Here is a 17,629-nt window from a genome sequence, read left to right on the forward strand (position 1 = left end):
CTCCATAATCATTTACCTCTTGCACCGATTTAAACTCAACAAGTAGTGCTTTATCATTTTTTTTTTAGATTAACTAACTTTTTAATCACCAAGTTAAAAAAAAAATTCACTAAGAAAGTAACCTTTGATGATGAGTATAATTATCTTAAAAAACCAATGAAAAATGCATGGGTGCACGGTACACACCAAGTCGGGACATTGAACGGGTGATCCTCATCCTCTAGATATGTAGATAGATGCATCGTATAACTCTAAACTTGGGTCCTTGAGCCTCTGTGGAAGAGGATAATCCTCTATTTTTTTTTTTTAATCTAGTATAAACGGGGAAATGGAATGCCCTCTATTCATGAGTTCCTAAGATGGCACCAATTGTAAAAACAATTGGGGAAAAAAAAAATTAGATCCAATTGTAAAAACAACGAGAAAAATCGGATAGTTGACCTACTGGAGTGATATGACCTGAATTAGAATTGCAAACGTGTCGAGTCGAGTTAAACTTTAGGTTAATCGAGCGAGTCTTGACTTAATTTCATCAAGTTAAAATTAGAGCTCGAATTCGACCAACTGTTAATTTAAAATTCGAACTCAAACTAACTCAAATTCTGAGTCGAGTAGAACTCAATTTCCAAAAAAATAAAAGTAATTATTTAAAAAATAAATAAATAATATAATATTTTTTGAATAAATAAAAATATATAAGGAATATATATAATTTTATTATTAAAATATAAAATAAAAATAAATAAATAATATATATATATACATATATATATATATTTATATGCTCGAACTTAGGATTTAATAATTTGAGTTCGAACTCGAATTCGATTTCACTCTATCAACTTGCAAGCGGTCGGTTGGTTTGCAGCCCTAACCTGAACTAGCAAGAGAAGTTGCATCAGAGAAACCAGTCGTCAGAGGTTATCAAGTTGGTTTCGGAAGTAATTAGTAAATGATGAAGTGAGTATTAGAGAAGTGAATGCCGTTCGTTCACCTTTACTCATAATACTTTAGCTTCTTCATTGAGATTGGGATAAGCTGTGTGTCGGTGGTGCGAGCGAGCTCCCTCCCTCCCTCCTATGGAATAGAATAAGGTTTATCACTATCCTTATCACAACTGATTAAGGTATGCTATTAGACATATTTTGGAAGTTTTTACAATTGTCCAATTCACTTATTTCTTGTAAAAATCTTTCCTTTGGCTCTCCTCTCCACTTTTATTACTTTAACTAGACTAGTAGTAGTATTAACTAGTCTATCAAAGCTGCAGAATTCAATTCAATTCAATCTTCTGCTACTTCTTCTTCTTCTTCTTTTCTGACTCTTCCATTATCCCATTTCCGCCCTTAATTTAATACATGCAATTCGCATATTTCTTCTTCTTGTAACGTAACTGCTTCCTTCCTGTCAAAGTTTACCATTCTTCCTGAACAATTAATTTTCTTCTTTGGTACAAATTTACAACCTCCTTTTTTTAAAAAAAATGGTATATATTAATTGTTGCTGTAACTAATTGGGACAATAATCCTCTTTTTTGGTTTTTTGGGTGTATAGTTACAGTATTGCAAAATGTGGCAAGTAGTTTATACCTTGATGTCGTTTCTGTGTAGCTATATTTCTTTCGATGATTGTGGAAGTTTTCCACTTCAAATTGATGTTAGTTGAGTGAGCCTTATGTGTTTGTTTTTTTGCTTGACAGTAGTTGAGCATTAACTCGGCTCACTACATCCTAAACTTTGCTTGCTCATTTGTGTCAGCGGATGAGCTTTTCGCCTTCACCATTGTTGCAAGCCGTCCGGGTGCCACATTTCCCTGCAGACCAATCAGTATCACCATTTCTATTTGTCTGAATTTTACTTGATGGAAAAGCTAATCCTAAGTACTACCGCTTTTCCTAGCTTTCAAAGAAAACCCTCATTACTTTCCACCTTGGTGCCTTCTGATGCTACTGTAAAGCTGGCAGCAGCAACAATTCCCATCACAAGTACAAAAACTAAATCCCCTTCCCATTTTGGTCTTCTTTTGCATAGGAGTTGCTGCGTTAATCCTTACAAGGGCAATAACGCTGTAGGCGTTCGGACCCTTCACCATGATCATGATGTTGACGACAGCAACGACAAAGATGACGCTGAAGTTGCGGGTGACCATCAACTGCAAAAGGAGGATTCTGCTAGCACTGATTGGGAGGTGAAATTTCTTGGGCAAATGGGCCCTTTCCAGAACTTACCCTCTGAAAAGAGGAAAGAGCAACAGAAATCCAGGTTGTTGCAAGATACTGATAAGATGGATTGGTGTGTGAGAGCTAGGAAGATTGCCCTCAAATCTATTGAAAACAGGGGCTTGACTTCTGTCTTGAAAAATTCTGTCAACGGTAATAAGAAGAAGAGAAAGAAGAACAAAAAGAAATCCAAGGTTGAGGATGTTGTTATTAAAGAACTGGACGATGATTCAGATTTTGATATTCACGAGGGAGATTTCAACAATGTGGCTGATCTGCATTCTTCGGATGATACAAGTGACCTCAGGGAAATGGTGAGTATGATGGCTGATGGAATGTTTCAAGAAAGAAAGGACAAAACCATGGAAACATTTATTCAGAGGATTTCTCAGTTTTCGGGGCCATCTGATCGTAGGAAAGAGATTAATTTGAATAAACTCATTGTTGAAGCACAGACTGCTGAGCAAGTATTGGAAGTCACTGCTGATATGATCATGGCTGTTGTGAAAGGGCTTAGCCCTTCACCGCTTTCACCTTTGAATATTGCAACTGCATTACACAGAATTGCCAAAAACATGGAGAAAGTGTCAATGACAAGGGCTCGCAGATTGGCTTTTGCTCGTCATAAAGAGATGTCCATGCTCGTGGGAATTGCAATGACTGCATTACCTGAATGCTCTGCACAGGGAATTTCAAATATTGCATGGGCTTTGTCAAAGATAGGTGGCGAGCTTCTGTATCTCTCAGAAATGGATAAACTGGCAGAGGTAGCCTTGACCAAGGTTGGTGAGTTCAATTCACAAAATGTTGCCAACATAGCTGGTGCTTTTGCCTCTATGCGGCACTCTTCTCCAGAACTATTTTTGGGTTTAGCCAGAAGAGCCTCAGAGATAATCGACTTATTTCAGCCACAAGAGATCGCTCAATTGTTGTGGGCTTTTGCTTCTCTCTTTGAGCCTGCCGACCTTTTGCTGGATTCTTTGGATCATGTTTTCAATAATATCAACCAATTCAAGTATTCCATGGATGTTGTAACTAAAAATGCTAGTCTAGAAACAGGAAGGGAAGTTAATGGAGAAGCCACATCTGAAAGCAATTTATGCAGCCCTGTCCTCAGTTTTAATAGGGATCAGCTTGGGAATATATCTTGGTCCTATTCTGTTTTTGGACAGATGGAACGTGTCTTCTTTAACCATGTTTGGAGAACGCTAAGCCAGCTTGAGGAACAAAAGATTTCTGAGCAATACCGGGAGGGTGTAGTGTTTGCTTCTCAAATTCATCTTGTGAACCTATGTCTGAAACATGAATTTCCACATCTCCAGTTGTCTCTGAAGAGTGATTTGGAGGAGAAAGTTGCTCGAGCAGGAAGAACCAAGAGATTTAATCAAAAGACCACTTCCTCATTTCAGATGGAGGTGGCACGTCTTCTTGTTAGCACAGGCCTAGATTGGGTCAAAGAATATGAGATGGAAGGGTACACCTTGGATGCAGTTTTGGTTGATATTAAAGTTGCACTTGAGATTGATGGTCCAACTCATTTTTCAAGAAATTCGGGTTGGTACCATCTCTAGAGACCTTGTAGTATCTATTTTAATTTGAATTTTGCTTATACTGCAGTTAATCTAATTCTTAACCTACTTTGAAGGTGTCCCACTCGGACATACAATGCTAAAACGCCGCTACATTGCTGCTGCTGGTTGGAAGCTTGTGTCCGTGCCGCACCAAGAAGTGAGTAATCTACTTAGTTACTAATTCTTCTTCATTTTCTTGGTGTGCATTAAAAAATGTCTTATTCAATGATCTAGAATGAGTTGACCCAAGAGATTCATACAACCAAACGATAACCAGTCTCTGTATCTCCGCCTCGTTTCATACTACCCTCCTTGCACCACAATTTACTGTCCAAAGAGGAAAAAAAAAAGATGCAGATGAAAATTCTGGCATTGGTTTCCTTTCCTGAGACTTTTTTAGCATTCCTAGGTTATCATCTCTATGATGTCCGTATGTCATACCTGTTGTTGGCTAAGTGACCAACTATTAGGAGTCGAGACTTTTCTCTGAAAGCTTCTTTACATTCCAATTCAGAAAAATACTTTGAATGCAAAGTAGTTTTTGGTAACAAGAGGAACTATATGGTTCAGGATACGCTGTTTTCTTTGCAATGCCTTGGAAATCAAGTACAAATTTCTATATGGACGTGAAGATGTTAGAATTGATAAACTTAAAATTTCACATCAAGCAAATGGTTCCTTCATATTACTGGATTGCCGTTGGCAGAAATTATTTTGGTGGTGATAGTTGAATGTTACTATACTATGTGACTGGATCTGTTTAATCTGTAAGTGGATGACTAGGCCAAAAAGTGTAGGAATTCTTCTATGGGTGTGGGAGAAGGCCCGAAGCCTTCAAGACAAATGTTTGGTTTGTCCCCCGAACACCTACCAGATAACAGAAGTTGCCTTCTGAAATGATAGGCACTGACAACCATATAGTAGTTTGAGGGGTATAGAAGAAAGCCATAAGAGCTATCTATTGGATTCCTGAGTCTAGAATACAATTGGTGTCATCAACTCACCTTTATGACTTTGATCTCTTTATCAACTATTTAATCCTATTGCTGTACCAAAAACATAATATTTCGGGACTCTTTTATTCAATGGTTGGTACATAAACAGTCTGTGAACTAAGCAGCAGAATTCCTGTATTGCCTCTAGTAATTTGTCAGTTTCAGAAAGCAAAAGGAAAGGGTAATAAACCCTTTTGTGTAGTACACTCTGGTGTGCAAATTGTGATCTTGTAGAATTTAGGTTGGATTTTGCAATATTTTTGCCTGTCTTCTTATTGTTATAATAAGGTTATGTGCATGAAATCTTCAGATGTATCACCAAATACGCATGAATTATATAAAAACGCTGATTTTGTACTTTGAGCAGTTGGTAAAGAAAAGTTTACTTCTAAATGATAGTTCCATGCTCTTTAACAATAGATTCATTTCAAAAGAATGACTTTTACACAAACACCATGGAAAAGATTCTGGAACTTTTCAGAATTTGCCATGGCGAAAGATTCTCCAATTTGAGACCACATAAGTGCCTTTAGATGGCAAATTATTAGTGTGCTCTGAGCTACGGTGCCGGTCATGTACTAGACAACAACCTTCATTCTCCACAAGCTTCATTAGTTTCAGTTTTCACTGGAATTTTGAAGCTTCCTTGTGATTTTGCGTGCTATACCTTTGTTTCCCGTCTTTGGAATCAGCAGTTGATTAAGAGAAAGTGTTATACGAACTGTTCTTAATTGTATGCCCTATAGTAGAGGGAGGTCAAATTTTCATTTGTACTTTCCCTCGTTTTCCAAAGTAGATGCATGCGAGTTTCAATCCCTCTTACTTTCTGTGGGCCATCTGCTGGGAGTTCCAGTTTAGTGATTTTTCACCCCGTGCTACAAATATGTATGAGGATACATTTGACTTAAAAAAAACCACTCCTAGTTCTTGGTGTTTTTCTGAATCCCTAATCCATGGCAGGACTCCCTAAACATATAGAAGCAACAAATGAAAACTTTTGACATGTAGCATTTATGTGGTGGTGGTGGTGTTGTTGCAGTGGGAAGAACTTCAGGGCGAATTCGAGCAGCTGGATTACCTAAGAAGAATCCTCGATTATCACATTTGTAAAGAGAGAGAGCATCACTCGGTCTGGTGAATTGGGTTAAAGTGTGTTAAAAGGTTTCCCTGGTCGAGGACAAATGAGTGTCACTCTTCACTTGAGTTAGCTGTTGCTGTTTCCGAGTACAGGTACATATGAAGATACAAGCTCAAAGACTCTTGTCCACGGGCTCCTGCTTTTGTTAAGGATTAAAACGACTCGTATGGAGGCCCACAATCTATTTGGATGAAAAATCAGCTCTTGTCTCGGTCACTTGTGTCCCAGGATGTGCCACCACCATTTAATCAGTAATTACAGAAGATTCTTGGGGCAGGAAAGTATCTGAGTTTTTATGCCATGTAAAAGAATCTTTTGCTTAGAACAATCTTCAGAGGTATCTCATCGTGTTGAGGAACTTGGAGACGGCCATGATCAAAGCTGCAAACCAAAGATGGACAAATATCCAAATAGAGCTGGAAAGCAAGAAGCTGATTAGCCAGCTACACTCAATGCTCATGTCATCAGGGAAGTCGACTAGCTACAATCATTGAAGACGTGCAGTCCCTTTGTACTTTGTTTTCACAGTGCTGCTCCTCCCCCATTAACATAGATGATGATAAGAATGTTCAAATGAGCAAATATGCTCTCAACATTTGGAGTGCTGAGGCACTCGAATAGATGATGCTAGGGCCTTTGTCCTTTTTGCTCGGACCGTTGTCCATGTACTGTACATTTTGACAGGCAATATTATTACAAGCTGTCGTTTCAAATGCAAATGCCACATGATTAGGATAGAGCAGGGTGGGTCTTGGCATGCAAATGCAAATTTGTTTAGGTGGTGAATTGGGCCTGGTGGATCAGATAAGAATCTCACACAAATGTTTTGCCAAATAAAATCTCATCGGTCGCTTGCATTGCATATTTGCATTGCATGAGAACAAAAACATTTGTTGACTGTTGATGAGGTTGTTCGTTGAATTTTAGTAATAAGACAATGAGACGACACAGCTGTACTGCATCCCCGCCTCTCGTGTCCGAATCTCAAAGTCAGAACCCCCAGGGCGGGGGCTCCGTTGTCTTAGTCACTTGTGTTTTTTCCTTTTCTATTCACCGGTTGTCTTAATCAATCAGTAGTATTTATGTATGTCAAGAGTATCATTCATTCATTAATAGTATTACAGTGGACGTGTGTGATCAAAGTTTACAAATCCAAATTTTACAAAGGGAAAATCGTTCAAAACGTCCCTCATATTTTGTAAAATAACTTTTTTCGTCCCTCACTTTTAAAAGTGTAATTTTATGTCCCTTACATATTCACATCGGTCAAATTTAGTCCCTAACTAGGTTTCGATCATTTTTGGCTGGAATCCACCACGTGCAAGGTACGTGATCATTTTTAAAGGGTAAATTTGTCAAATTATATTTTACATAATCTGATTTATAGTCCTCTACATTTTATAAAACAAATTTTTTCGTCCCTCACATCTTATAAAATAATTTTTTCATCCCTCGCAATTCACAAAATGAATTTCTCCATCCCCTCACATTTCAAAAAATGAATATTTCCATCCCTCACTAATTATGTATGTCAATTGCAATTTAGGAATTTTTATATTCATATCAATTGCAATTTAGATGATATGTCCTGATTTTCAATAATTTTTTTTTTTATAAATGGACTCTAATTTCAGTTTCAATTTCAATTCTTACAAACGCATTTGCATTTGTATAGACATTACAGTGTCAATGTACAGGATTAATTCAAGGCAAAAATAATAAATAAAAAACCAAAAAAGGAGTTTTGTAGCGAGCGTACTTGGGCCGGTGCAGCATTCTTGTTTTTGTTCACACTAATAAAAATCAGAACAGCAAAAGTCTGTATCCGTTCTCATCGTTCCCATTCTCACTCACGCTCTCAACTTCCCACTCCGCTTGGATTATCTACCAAATTTCTCTCGCAGGTATATGAATAAATGGATTCCACAAAAAAAAAAAAAAAAAGGTGTCTGTTTTCTTTATCTTTTTTCCGTGATCCCATCTCCTTTATCAGCAGATTGTATTGTTCATTCAGATTAATTGCTACTGCTTTGTGTTTGCTTCTAGTTCGTACTCGTACCTGTGAATTTGGGAACTTGTTCCATGTCGATTCATTTCATTCATCTCTCTCCCTGTTTTCTGTCATAAATGCTGCTGCTGCTAGTATTGCATTCTTGGTGCAGATCGGATCTGATCGAAATTTTTGGTTTATTTTTTTTTAAAAAAAAGTTTATGTCTTTCTGGGTTTTCTTTTGGATTGTTCGTTCACTCATTGCTGAAAGCCAGAGCATTCTTCAGTGTCTGATATGTTCTCCCTGTTTGTATTCTCTTTTTCTTTTTTATGGCTTCTTTTTTCTTTTGGTGGTTGTTAAATGTTTTCTTTCATTTCTGCTTCTTTATGCTCTTTTTATAGTGAATATTATTAGTACCATCTGCCAAATACCGTAGCTTTAACGCCCATCGTTTGCTCATTGCTTTTCCTTGCTCTGTTGCTTTGTCTCCGGAGGATTTCCTTTTCCATTGGCGTCTGTCTTAGTTAAGACACTACCACTGTAATTTGTAAAATGAGTGTTAATCAGGTTTATTACTCTGATCTTGGGGGTGGGGATGAAACTCTGCTTCAGCTTCTCCTCTACAGCCTATACTGCCACCCCTTAACTATTACTCATTCATTCTTTTTCAAGGGTTAGCATGGTAGTTGCTCGTCTCTTTTTATTCATGCTGCTGGAATTTTCTCTTACAAACTTTTACCAAATGTAATTTTTACCTTAACCTATTATTGATTTTTTTTTTTTTTTGTTTACTTCTTTTGCGACTCAATATGGAGACAAAACTTGAGTGAGTGCTAGCTAAAGTTGTCTCATCGAAACTGGTTGCTCATAATATCCTTTTCTTCCTGTACTTGTATAGCTTCAGCTACTTTGTTTTTTTCAAGTTGCCTAGAGTAGTTCCTGTATATTGTGTTAATTTGTTCAAACTTTAGAGCGTGGATTATCAATTTATACTGTAAGTTGCTTTCTCTTTTTTTTTTTTTTTTGTGCTTACTTTTCTGCTTTATCATTCTTCTTTACTATTCTTCTATCAAGGCATGGCATCTTCTGATAACCCAGAGATAGTTGAGAGGGCCATCAAGGAGAAAGAGGAAAAAGAAGACAAAAAAGATGAACAAAAGGGCGGATTTCTTGAGAAAGTGAAGGATTTCATTCAGGATATTGGAGAGAAGATTGAAGAAACCATTGGATTTGGGAAACCCACTGCGGATGTCACAGGAATTCACATCCCTTCCATCAATCTTGAAAAAGCAGATATTGTTGTTGACGTGCTTGTTAAAAACCCAAATCCCATTCCAATCCCTCTTGTTGATATCAATTACTTGGTTGAGAGTGAAGGGAGGAAATTAGTATCTGGGCTGATCCCAGATGCTGGAACTCTCCATGCACATGGTTCCGAGACTGTCAAGATACCACTTACTTTGATATATGATGACATTAAAAGCACCTATGACGATATCAAGCCTGGCAGTATTATTCCTTATAGGATCAAGGTTGATCTCATAGTGGATGTGCCTGTTCTTGGCAGGCTAACTTTGCCACTTGAGAAGACTGGAGAGATTCCCATACCATATAAGCCAGATGTTGATCTTGAGAAAATTCGTTTTCAGAGATTTTCTTTTGAAGAAACTGTTGCTCTACTGCATCTGAAGATTGAGAACAAAAATGATTTTGAGTTGGGGCTCAATACACTTGACTATGAGGTTTGGCTGTCTGATGTGAGCATTGGGGGTGCAGAACTCCAAAAATCAGCTAAAATTGATAAAAATGGGATGAGCTATGTTGATATTCCCATTACCTTCAGGCCAAAGGACTTTGGATCTGCTGTTTGGGACATGATTAGAGGAAAAGGCACTGGCTACACCATCAAAGGCCACATAAATGTGGATACGCCTTTTGGAGCTATGAAGTTACCCATCAGCAAAGAGGGTGGTACCACTCGCTTCAAGAAGAACAAGGAAGATGGAGGCGACGATGACGATGATGAGGTTTGTGGGTTCTTAGTGTTTGTTTGTCTTTTGGTGTGTCTTTTTCTTCCTTTCAATGTTGTTCAGGCTTTTTCATCTTTTAACTTCATTTCTGTGATGATACAGTAATGTATTTTTCATCTTTTAATCAGTCTGAGTTATACCGTGGGAATTGACCTGCAAACTCTGTATTTGCGTAATGTTGAAAATATTGACTTGACCAAATTATTGCTGGTGATAGATTCAGAAAGTATTTAATGCATATATTGAACAAAATGTGGGGTATTTATGTAAATATATGTTGTCATCGATATTGGGTACTACCCAAGTTTCATTTTTGAGATAGGCTAACTAGAATGCTGGAATTGATGGTTAGTGATAATTTAGAAGAGCTAGCTAGTTGGATGCTAATTGAAGATGTAAGTTCTCGAGTACATCTCTATTGCAACCCTTGAGATGCATAGCTCTCACGTGTTCTAGTGAGCAGTCAATGATTAGGCTTTGGTTTTTGGAACCACATGTTGCGAGTTCATACAGATTTTCCTCCTCTTAGCAAACCACTAATGAAGTCCTCTGAACTTTCACAATTAGTACATTCGATAGTCTGAATTCCGAAAGATTGAATTCTTAGATGCTGAGTGGGATACATATTTATCTAATGCATAATTTCACGAACATGTCTTTAGGAACTGTGGTTAAGGTGAATTCTCAGTATGTTGGGAACATAAATGAATGACAACGAAACAAGGATAACGCTTTTTATTTTTACAGTGATTTTATTCTACAACATGACATTAAACATATCCATGACTGTGTAGCTAATTGAGATCTTTCTGATAACCTTTGAATGAACAAGCATTCATCACTTTTTGTGCTTATAGCATACTGCTGCAGGGGACAGAAATGTGTTGCTTTTTTGCCAGAATCATTTGAATGCCCTTGAGTTATATATGTTGGTTTTGAACTTAACATATTATTGCCCCACCTAATATAGCTGGGGCAGTGAAATATCTTGTTGTTGGACTTTTTGCAAATGTTGGCTGAGGAAAAAGCGCATTGGTTTCAGAAGTCATTCCCCCCCCCCCCAAAAAAAAACGCCCCACCCCTTTCCCTTTAAGAGTTCCCAATGGTCCCTCGCATCGAAATATTGTTAACAAATGACCTGTAGTTTTCCAAGTCTTGTGACCATTTCCACCTATCATCTTACTATTTTCGTACTGTTTCCTGAGGAATAGATGGTAAGGGAAATCTTTTGACATTTCCTGTAAATTTCAGCTTCCTTTTCATTGTTTGGAGCAGAGAAACTACAAAATAAAACTTTATGTGAGAAGAATGAATCTGATCCCTTTTTGTGGGAGGATGATTCTGGTAGTAAAAAAGGGTAGGAGCAAACAATTTGATCGATTTTTTTTTTCAACTTTCCTAACCGTATTTCGTGTCTCACATTTAAGTCTGTTGTCCTCCTTTCATATGGAAACCATCTTAACATCACTTATCAGTGTCTTGTTTGCTTTACTTTGGAGGCCTGAAGTTTTGATGTCTGCACATGCCTATCATATTACTTTGAATCACTGGATGTGGCAGACTTAGGTGCTTATTAAGAATCATTCAGAGCTACAAGGGCTTTTAATATCTAGCATGATCTGATATCAGTATATTTAGAAATAATGAAAGAACTAAAAGTCTACTATATTCTGTAAGAGGTCCTGCACCGTGTAGGAATGTTATTAGATAAAATGAGCTCCAACCCCTGAAACTAAAGGCACTAGCTAATACAAACATTGAATCTGTATTCAGCGTCAGGTGCCATCATAGATAGATAAAGAGTCTATTTGTGTTTGTCCTGTTGCCTTACAAATCTGTCAATGTTGATATTGGCCACAAGGGAGGCAAACTAGAATGCTTTCCCTGGCTTTCTGAGCTTGTTGTAGTACATTTTTTTTTCGTTCTGTTGTTTGCATCAGATTGGATGTTGGATTAACATTTACATTTTTTGTTCTACAGGAGTGAAGACAATCTTGGTAGGGGAATATGGAAGCCAGAGCTGAATATGTGCTGTTGTTGAGGTAGTACTGCCTTAATAAATTAATTTAACTCGAGCTCTGTTGTGTACCTCAAATAATGCAAATTCTGTAATCTAGGAGGTGTGTTTTGAATCATTTTGTGGCTGTGGGCGACTTTGGTTGTCTGTACAAGCTCTCACTCATTCCATGCGCGGGTAATATCTGAGTGTAGTATCCTGGTTGACTGGATATATTTTCCTGATAGAGTACATAGTGAGGCTATGCAGCATCAGTATATTATGCTTGTTCTCTATATTACCAGAACAATTTTATACTTACTTTTTTTGTTTTTTTGCTCTGGATAATGGAATCGCCCCCATTGAACTGTCTGCTTGAAGTTTTGGTACAGGGAAATATGTCACATCGTGTGAGAACTTTACAGCTTTGGCTTAGAATTGCAAGTATGAGTTGCCTCTGTAGTTTTTAGTGATGGGACATTGAAGCTTTTGCCAGATAAAATTTTGACTCTGAATTACACAACATTAAGCCTGAGAAGCTTGCCTGATGCATAAGTTACTCAGCCAACTTGACGCATTACATTACGAGTGTGTGATAGATCACAGTACAGGCTTTCCTCCAATTCAACGAATGTGGTATTTTTGAGTGGATAGGATGGGATAGAAGGTTGTAGGTGAATTGGATTTGGTTGATGATAGAGCAGAGGAATGGTCTGATACTTGTATGAAGGATGCATGTTTTTGGGGTCTAAAGTCGTGGATTTGCAAGTTGGACACGGCAGTGAGTGAGACGGAAGTGGTGGAATAGCCAGACAGACGAGTACGCATGATCATATATATGCAAGTTGGACTTTGGCTTTCTATATGTACGTTTATATATTCTGTCTTTCTTTGACTTTGGGTGTCTAACCTGAGTTGATGGATGGATGGACCGAGAAGAAGAAGAAGAAGGATGATAACTAAAAACACACTAATGAAACGTTGCAAGTAGTACACACTAAAGGATGGTGTTCTGACGGACGCTCTTTGAAGTTGATTTTTCCAACTTAGAAAAGAGGCATGAACGAAAAAAGGCCATTGTGTGTACGGCAGATTGAATTTATCTCTTGCTCTTGTCGTTGTTCAGGTTCTAAGATAATATTGGAAATCCTCAGATAGAAGCTTCAGGGTAGGTGTAGGTGGGTGGGTGGGTGGGTGGCCGGAGGTTGTGAGGACGGTGGGGCTTCCTCTACTTCTTGTTGTTGTCGTCATTTTTTTTTGTTTTTCTGTCGTAACGATAATATTTGTATGATCTACTCTAGTCTAATATAAGGGGAGGAGGAGCCGATGAGATTATTCCGTCGGAGGAAGCCGCCTCAATTAGGTCCCAACCACAATTAAGCCACAATTTTTTTCGTCGTTAGTTGATATATGGTACTTACGTAACATTGATGAGTCATTTGAGAGTAGTACTACGAGAGCTGTAGTGTTTGGAGGGTCATTATCATTCTCATTCTCATCACTAGATGTGGCAAAAAAGTCAAAAACACAACAATCCACCCAACCCGCTTATTAATTTTAGATGATGGGTTGGGTCAATTGGGTTTTGGGTTTTATTGGGTTGAGTAAGAATAATCCAACTTATTCATTGGACGGGTTGGGTTTTTTATTTGGGTACCCAATATTCAACTTGTTTAAAAGTAATTAAAAATAATAAATACAAGATTTAATACACATATGCCCAACTATTTACAAGTATATAATATTTTATGCTTTATATTAGAACTGTGGTAATTCTAAAATATTAATATGACCATAGCATCATGTATGATCCTAGATGATTCTAATTAACTAAGTGATGAATTATCTAACTGTATCAAACCAATAAAAAAATACCTTCTAATATATATTATATGTATATAGATCACGATATTAACTTCGAATCAATATAGTTGGCTATCATTTGTTTAAGTCTTTTTTTAAAAAATTTTTGTGGTAAAGGAAAAAGTGGCTATGGGAAAGGGAAGGATCCAATGGAGACACAAGGGAACAAAAAGAGGGAGAATCCACTTCGAACCTAGATTACTATACTAGCTAAACAAATTCCGACACAAAATCTTGTTTTCTAACAAGTGTGTGCACAAGTAACTAAACTTAATGGAAGAGGCAATTTCAACAAAATTAATTGAATCAATGCGTAAAGTTAGGACTCAACTTGCAGAATCAATGTCGAATCAAAGTTTTTGAGAATATAAGGACTAAAGTACTAACTTATTTTCTATAATTTCAAAATTATTATACAACAAATTATATGTCTCTTACTTAAATTTTCAAGTATAATATAATCTAGCATTCAATAATTTATATACATAGAATATTACAATTTACAATAAAACAAATATGAATAGTAAAAGTGTTAATAAGTTATGACAAAAATAAGTTTCAATCAATTAGTAATGTTAAAAAAAGTACAACGTAAACAATTTTTTTAGTTAATCTATTTAAATGTATAATTTATTATCTAAAATTCACAATACAAGCAATATAAAATATTATTCTATTTATGATGTGTTTCCAAGGAAATTAAGAAGTGAGTGTGTGTTTGTGCGTGTGAAAATATATTTATGTATGTGAAAATGTGTTTAAATATGTGAAAAAAAAAATTGTGTGTGTTAAAATGTATGTGAAAAAGTTTATGTATTAAAATGTATTAATTAATTTGTTGGGTCATATTTGGATCATAGGTTTGAGATAACCCAATATGACTCAATCCAAAATCAACCCAATCTAAAGTTAAACGGGTTGAGTATAATCCATTTAAATGAAAATTCAATATTAACCTGCCTAAAATCCGCCCAACCCGCCCAATTGCCAGGTATACTCGTCACTTTGGGAGGGAGCCAACAGTCACATTTTGAATTCGGTCAAAAGAAAGCAAATAAACGTGTAAAATCCATTTATGTTTATTATTGCCTTCTTCTGCGAACCATCCATCGAAATTTTGCTGCTTTAATGGACTGCAAGTCAACACGTGTCTATACGCCACTTGTACACGAGAATCGTGCATCTGTGATTCGTGTTTTAACTTTTAACACGGGACACGAGGGTCTCCTGTTAAATTTTTTTTTTTTAAAAAAAAGAGTAAATTTAATTGGAGAAAGTATATAAATGTAGAGTAAAAAAATCATAAATTATCACAGTTATCCACTTTTGATCTCAAATTTGCCTCCAACCGATCCCTAAACAATTAAATTGCACAGTTTAAAGAATTATTTACGATCATTTACGATCAGTTGAAGGGTATTTTATACAGCCTCTCAATCAAAAGGCATTAGGAGCAAAATTTCAAGTTAGGTTTTTTCAAAGATTCGTGGAGAAATCTTATTCGGAGGTTAAAGAAAAATGAAGGGTTTCCTTTTTCTCGAGACTTCTGCTCTCTCGATGCTCTTAAAATTCTGCTGTGGATGCTTTTGGCTAGGGGTGCACAAAAATCCCCTTGAGTTCCTGTTTCAACTATGCGTACTTTTAATTGTTTTAAGCAACACTTAGATCGGGGATTAAAATTAGACGACGGTGATAGTTTAGTTTAGGAACTCTCGGATTTTTTGACTAACAAACATAAATATGAATGTGGCAGAGTAATAATTATCAGTACGTGTATTCTATGTTAGGTGTGATTTAAGTAATTATTGCCATCGAGCACAGTTAATTAAAACCCTTAACACATACTCCCTCTCTTTTTTTATAACTGACGTTTAAGAAATTTGCTCTTAAGTACTTTTATCTGTCGTTGTATTATCCCCATGCAGCATTAATTATTTTTTCACAATTTTACCCTTTTATCTCTCTTTACCAATACAGGGCTCTTAATTACTACTCCTAGTAATTATTACTTCTCTCTTTGCTTTTGGCCTAGTAAAACAGTACCATTTAATACTCTAGTGAGAGAAAACATGAGTGAATTGGACAATTAATGAGGGTACAAAAGGAAAATAGTGTATAGATTTAAACAATGAAAAACTTTTCTTAATTAGTGTGCAAAACCTTAAACGTCAGTTATAAAAAAAGGGAGGGAGTACAGAGAATATGAGATGTGATTTTCAGATAAAAAACGCTAGGTGCATGAGAAATGATACCAACACGACATGAGATGGCATCAGCAGTAGTTGCAAAAGCGTGGTATTTGATTCCGTAATTATAGTGGAGTGAGCCATGAGTGTTTTTGGTCGGTTCGGCAGAATTCCCTACTTACACTGAAGGATATTTTCTGCATATATATATATATATATATATGTATATATATATATATATGTATATATATGGACGGCGACAAACCCACGTGTGCCATTTGTTTTGCTTTCTTCGTCTTGTAATGGTGCATTAATCCTCTATTCGCGGTAGGTATATTAATCCACTTTCCTCAAATCTGCTTCTATTAGTAATGCCAAAGATGATCATAGTGCCGCATAGAGTTTGATAATATCCTGTTATTCGTGAAAGATTAAAGATACCATCGAATTATATATGGGGAGAGAGAAAAAAAATCAAAGAATCAAAGAATTTAGTACCTAATCATAATGCTAAAGCTCTATAATCACCTCACATCAAAGACGAAAAAGTTGCTTTTCCTTCAAAAAAAAAAAAACACACACACACATACAATACACTGACAGCGTATATACTATCACCGTTAGATAAATATCACATAAGTGAAATTTAAATTTAACATATGTGGCGGAGCATTCATCTAACCATGACAGTGTATATACTGTCAGTGCATAAAAGATTAATCATATACTCCCTCCGTCTCACTTTAATAGTTCTATTTCTTTTTTCACACAGTTTAAGAAAAAGTAGTTAACTGCGTTGGCAAAGTAAATTTAGATTGCTATTTTCCTAAAATACCCTCACATTAAATATGGTACAACTTTATGGGAACTTGAATTGATAGTAAAAAAAGAATCAACTCTCATTAAATGAGGTAGGTTTATAGTAACAACTACTTACATTGAATAAGGGTATTTTAGAAAAATTAAAATACACCTACATTCTTCAATTGGAAAGTGGACTATAATTTGGAACAGATGAAAAAGGAATACAGGACTATCAAAGTGAGATGGAGGAAATATATATATATATATATAGGGAATGGAGAGATGGTAGGCTTAAGCACGTAGTTACGTAGGGGTGGTGCATTAAGGAGGAGGAGGAGGAGGTTCAATTCAATGAATTGCTGACCGGTTTTCCTAATTAGGTGCAGTTTGGTGTGCCTGTATATCTTATCGTATACTACTATTAGGTGCTTTTCGATTTCTTCCTCTGCTATTGTGTCGTGCTTCGTTGGGCTACTTGCTCTCTTTCTGCCTTTTTTTCCTTCCCTTCTGATCCATTGACGATGCATCGTATCATCAATTACCAAACTTCAAGACCCGTATATCTTTTTTCTTTGGTTTCTGTTTATTTTATTCCTTCCCAAAAAAAAAATGAAATTGCTGTTGTGTAATGTTTTGAACAAAAAAGATTTTATCTTTAATTGCTGTCTAACTGGTTAACAAATGGCAGTAATATATTTTTTTTCCAACACAGGGAGGAGTATTTCAATTTTCTGATACACTAATCTTTCTGCGTCTGTGCATCCCGTCCTCCAAGAATACACAAACGATCGAGAGGTGATTCGAACGCACGATCTCCAAATCTAATTAGACTATTTC

At 36.4% G+C, this 17,629-nt stretch overlaps 2 protein-coding genes across 8 annotated transcripts; both read left to right on the plus strand.

The window, feature by feature from the left end:
• The first annotated feature begins 797 nt into the window (after positions 1–797).
• Positions 798–6,635, plus strand: LOC113735233 (RAP domain-containing protein, chloroplastic-like). Of its 6 annotated transcripts, none has more exons than XM_072082873.1 (4): positions 798–1,126; positions 1,758–3,772; positions 3,864–3,946; positions 5,824–6,635. In XM_072082873.1, the coding sequence occupies exons 2-4, from the start codon at positions 1,861–1,863 to the stop codon at positions 5,920–5,922; spliced, it is 2,094 nt and encodes a 697-aa protein (XP_071938974.1). In that variant the 5' UTR covers positions 798–1,126; positions 1,758–1,860; the 3' UTR covers positions 5,923–6,635. The 6 variants fall into 6 exon arrangements, with proteins under 6 accessions (XP_071938974.1, XP_071938978.1, XP_071938975.1 ...); XM_072082877.1 differs by having other exon boundaries at positions 2,031–3,772; XM_072082874.1 differs by having other exon boundaries at positions 798–1,094.
• Positions 6,636–7,667: 1,032 nt separating this feature from the next.
• Positions 7,668–12,311, plus strand: LOC113735266 (uncharacterized). 2 transcript variants are annotated; one of them, XR_003459554.2, is made up of 4 exons: positions 7,668–7,826; positions 8,988–9,940; positions 11,924–11,985; positions 12,061–12,311. XR_003459554.2 is itself a non-coding variant. In XM_027262290.2 (3 exons), the coding sequence occupies exons 2-3, from the start codon at positions 8,990–8,992 to the stop codon at positions 11,927–11,929; spliced, it is 957 nt and encodes a 318-aa protein (XP_027118091.1). In that variant the 5' UTR covers positions 7,668–7,826; positions 8,988–8,989; the 3' UTR covers positions 11,930–12,311. The 2 variants fall into 2 exon arrangements, 1 of the variants encoding a protein (XP_027118091.1); XM_027262290.2 differs by having other exon boundaries at positions 11,924–12,311.
• Positions 12,312–17,629: the final 5,318 nt, after the last annotated feature.

This window comes from Coffea arabica, chromosome 3c, assembly GCF_036785885.1.
Source record: "Coffea arabica cultivar ET-39 chromosome 3c, Coffea Arabica ET-39 HiFi, whole genome shotgun sequence".
NCBI classification, from domain to species: Eukaryota; Viridiplantae; Streptophyta; class Magnoliopsida; order Gentianales; family Rubiaceae; genus Coffea; species Coffea arabica.

Excerpts from the sequence above, each read along its gene's own strand:
- LOC113735266 (XM_027262290.2), top strand. The coding sequence starts at position 8,990 with ATGGCATCTTCTGATAACCCAGAGATAGTTGAGAGGGCCATCAAGGAG.
- LOC113735233 (XM_072082873.1), top strand. The coding sequence starts at position 1,861 with ATGGAAAAGCTAATCCTAAGTACTACCGCTTTTCCTAGCTTTCAAAGA. Across the intron at positions 3,773-3,863 it reads TCATTTTTCAAGAAATTCGG|GTGTCCCACTCGGACATACA; the intron begins GTTGGTACCATC and ends CCTACTTTGAAG. Across the intron at positions 3,947-5,823 it reads TGTCCGTGCCGCACCAAGAA|TGGGAAGAACTTCAGGGCGA; the intron begins GTGAGTAATCTA and ends GTGTTGTTGCAG.